Raw genomic sequence first — 3,102 nt, 5'->3', positions numbered from 1 at the left:
TAAATCTAGATTAAAGACCCATCTCTTTAACCTGGCTTACACATAACACACTAACACATTTCTATTATTCTGTTAAAGGATTGTTAGTCTGCATTATTTAGGTCAACTGGAACCGGGAACACCTCCCATAACACCCGACGTACTTGTTACATCATAAGAAGAATGGCATCTACGCTAATATTAGTCTGTTTCGTTCTTATTCTGAGGTCAACTAAGCCACCCAGATGCAGCTTGTATCCAGATCAGATGGTCACTGCAGTCACCCGGATCCAGTACGTATCCAGCCCAGATGGTGGATCAGCACCTAGAGATGACCTCTACATCCCTGAATGTCAGCGGAGACCAGGACAACTAGATGAGCTACAAAGACAGATCCCCAGTGAAGACCTTGTCTCCTAGATGGCCACCGGGACAAGACCACGAGAACCAGAAGACTCCTCTGCACAATCTGACTGGAATTAAACTGCTGGTTTTGTCTGGCCAGAGGAGAACTGGCCCCCAACTGAGCCTGGTTTCTCTCAAGGATTTTTTCTCCATTTCTGTCACTGATGGAGTTTTGGTTCCTTGCCGCTGTCGCCTCTGGCTTGCTTAGTTTGGGACACTTAACTTCCAGCGAAATTGTCAACTTGATTGCACATACTATTTAAACTGAACTGAGCTGGACGATCACTGAATCAATGATGAACTGACTTTAACAGAAATTGAGCGTTTACTGTCGTCCTTTTTTATTATCACACACTATTTTTCCTATTTTATACTGTAAAGTTGCTTTGACACAATCTGTATTGTTAAAAGCGCTATATAAATAAAGGTGACTTGACTTGACTATGTAATACAGTCAACAAGCCTGCATCGCCCATCAGTCAGTTATGAGCCCAATAATAAAGCAAGATAATCAGTCAGTGTACTCACCATATTTAGCTGCTTTAGCTTGAGCTGGGGTAAGAACACCCGCACCTGCTCAGAGAGGACAGATCCAAATTTTGCTTCAAATTTAGGAAATATAAAACATCAATAACATCACAGGCCACTGAATGCCACATATCATGCCCCATGTGCATTGACCTCAAACCTATTGCAACATGTCTTTGCATGCAATGTTTGATTGTACAATTGCTCTGGTAGCTCCTGTTATTCCTAAATTCCTTGTAGTTTCTAAGTTCCTATAGATTCTAAAAGGGAGCACACATATGGATAAAATGTATACAGTATATAGTATATATAGTGTCAGCACAATGAGTAAATGCAGGACAAATTAAAGTTGGATTTAGATTTTGAAGCTTTTAACAAACAACATAAAGTGTGGTCTGTCCTCAACAACAACACTAATTGTTGTTTTTTGGAAAAAACTGACATTTTTGTTCCTCACTTTGGAATGGCAGACGGGTGAGTAAATGATTTCCTTTAAACAAACAAACAATGTGTGATTGCAGCTCCTAAACCATTCTTTAGCAAAATTATTTTTCACCTCCTGCCCCTGTGTAAACTCCACCAGCACCACCTGCTCCAACACCACCTAAACCAACTCCAACACCCAAGAAAATATGTAAACACTAAACTAGCCACTTGAGTAAATTACTTACATTTCAATATGGACAATTTTTTTATATAAAAATGTTGATTGTTGTTTTAGGGGATTTCAGAGGAAAATGCATCCTTACCTCCTATACCAGGGTAAAGTCCACCAGCACCACCCGGAAAAGCTCCAGCCCCACCAAATCCAGCTCCAGTACCTGAAGAAATGGGCGCAAACAGTGAACTTCTATTAGCTCTTGGAAAAACAAAACAAAACAAAAAAAACCCCACACAATTATGCACAAACAACTGAAGCACAATGTTAATTTCTTTGTTCTGTGGATAAAACATGTGCACTTTAAAATCATTGAATTAATTTTTATTACCATATTTAGCAGCTTTGGCCTGTGCAGCAGAGACCCCTAAAGTCCCCACACCTACGTACAGAGACGGCAGATCAGCTACTGGTCATGCATTTACAGTGCATGTGTGTGCATGCTGATTGCAGCCATGGAAAATGACAGTAATATCAGTATCTTTGCAATTCTTTTAGGGTGAATCTCATGAAGTCAAGAGCATGTGTGGGTTTTATTTCACCACACAATCTGACTACATATGTAAGAAATTATATTTTTGCATTAACATTGGGGACATTTTGCATTGGGACATTATTTTTGTGAGAATTAATTAAAGATATATAGAGTATATCCCATTACACACACACACATACACACACACAATATATATTGAAAAGTAAATTTTTAATTTTACGCAAAATGCGATATCCACCGAGTTATTCTGTCATGTTTTCTCCCTTTCTTTCCAAACCGTGACAAACGCCAAACTCCCTTCTCTGCAGAATGCGATATATCCGCTATATACAGCGCACCATTCCACGCACTCTAGACAGTAATGGCGGTGCTTTGAACACAGCCGGCATCCTAGTTTTCCTCATCTACTTTGTACTTTGTGATCAACAAACAAACTTAGGGCTGCACGATAAATTGCATGTGATTGTCATGCGCATCTCGTCCTTCTGTGATTAATAGTAAATCTCCACCACGTGCTTTCAGATGGATACACAGAGCCGTAGATCACTGACTATGCAATATCGCATTCATAATCACAGATGAGTCGGATTCGATTATGAACGCGATATTGCATGGCTTGTCAGTGTAAGTGTTTTTATTAATGCCATTTATGTTTTTGGTAATACAGCGTATAGCACTAGTCAACTAAATGAATGTAACATGGCAAAGATTAATGCACTTTTGGAAGTTGAATGTAAGGGAAATGTCATTTTGGAATTTCTGTGGTCTAATGTGATATTGTTGTTCATGTTCTTGTTCATGATGAAATTTTCTTTTATTGTTGTAATTAATTTATAGCATTAACAAGATGACCCGTTGAATTCATTTTGGGGGCGATGACTGATTGAATGTATTTTTAGTCCAGTGCCTGTATATAAGATTAGTATTGACCAAGTTCAGAGGCTGTCATATGTGGATTAACCATGTTGTGTATTTTCAACAGTTTCAATATGAAAAATAACTTTTATATTGATTCAATGGATTTATTGCATTTTGG

At 38.6% G+C, this 3,102-nt stretch overlaps 1 protein-coding gene across 1 annotated transcript in view; it reads right to left on the bottom strand.

Annotated features, from left to right (window-relative positions):
* Nucleotides 1-3,102, bottom strand: part of elna (elastin a) — an 86,732-nt gene that overhangs the window by 47,436 nt on the left and 36,194 nt on the right. The window contains exons 16-19 of the mRNA XM_016485605.1: nt 1,902-1,952; nt 1,662-1,733; nt 1,469-1,525; nt 913-957 (exon numbers count right to left, since the gene is read on the bottom strand). Of these exons, the coding sequence (XP_016341091.1) occupies nt 913-957; nt 1,469-1,525; nt 1,662-1,733; nt 1,902-1,952 (225 nt within the window). The remainder of the gene's footprint in view (nt 1-912; nt 958-1,468; nt 1,526-1,661; nt 1,734-1,901; nt 1,953-3,102) is intronic.

The sequence above is a fragment of the Sinocyclocheilus anshuiensis genome, unplaced genomic scaffold, assembly GCF_001515605.1.
Source record: "Sinocyclocheilus anshuiensis isolate Anshui unplaced genomic scaffold, SAMN03320099.WGS_v1.1 scaffold501, whole genome shotgun sequence".
NCBI classification, from domain to species: Eukaryota; Metazoa; Chordata; class Actinopteri; order Cypriniformes; family Cyprinidae; genus Sinocyclocheilus; species Sinocyclocheilus anshuiensis.
Note: the sequence above shows the minus strand (reverse complement) of the source record. Positions and strands in the feature narration are given on the sequence as shown.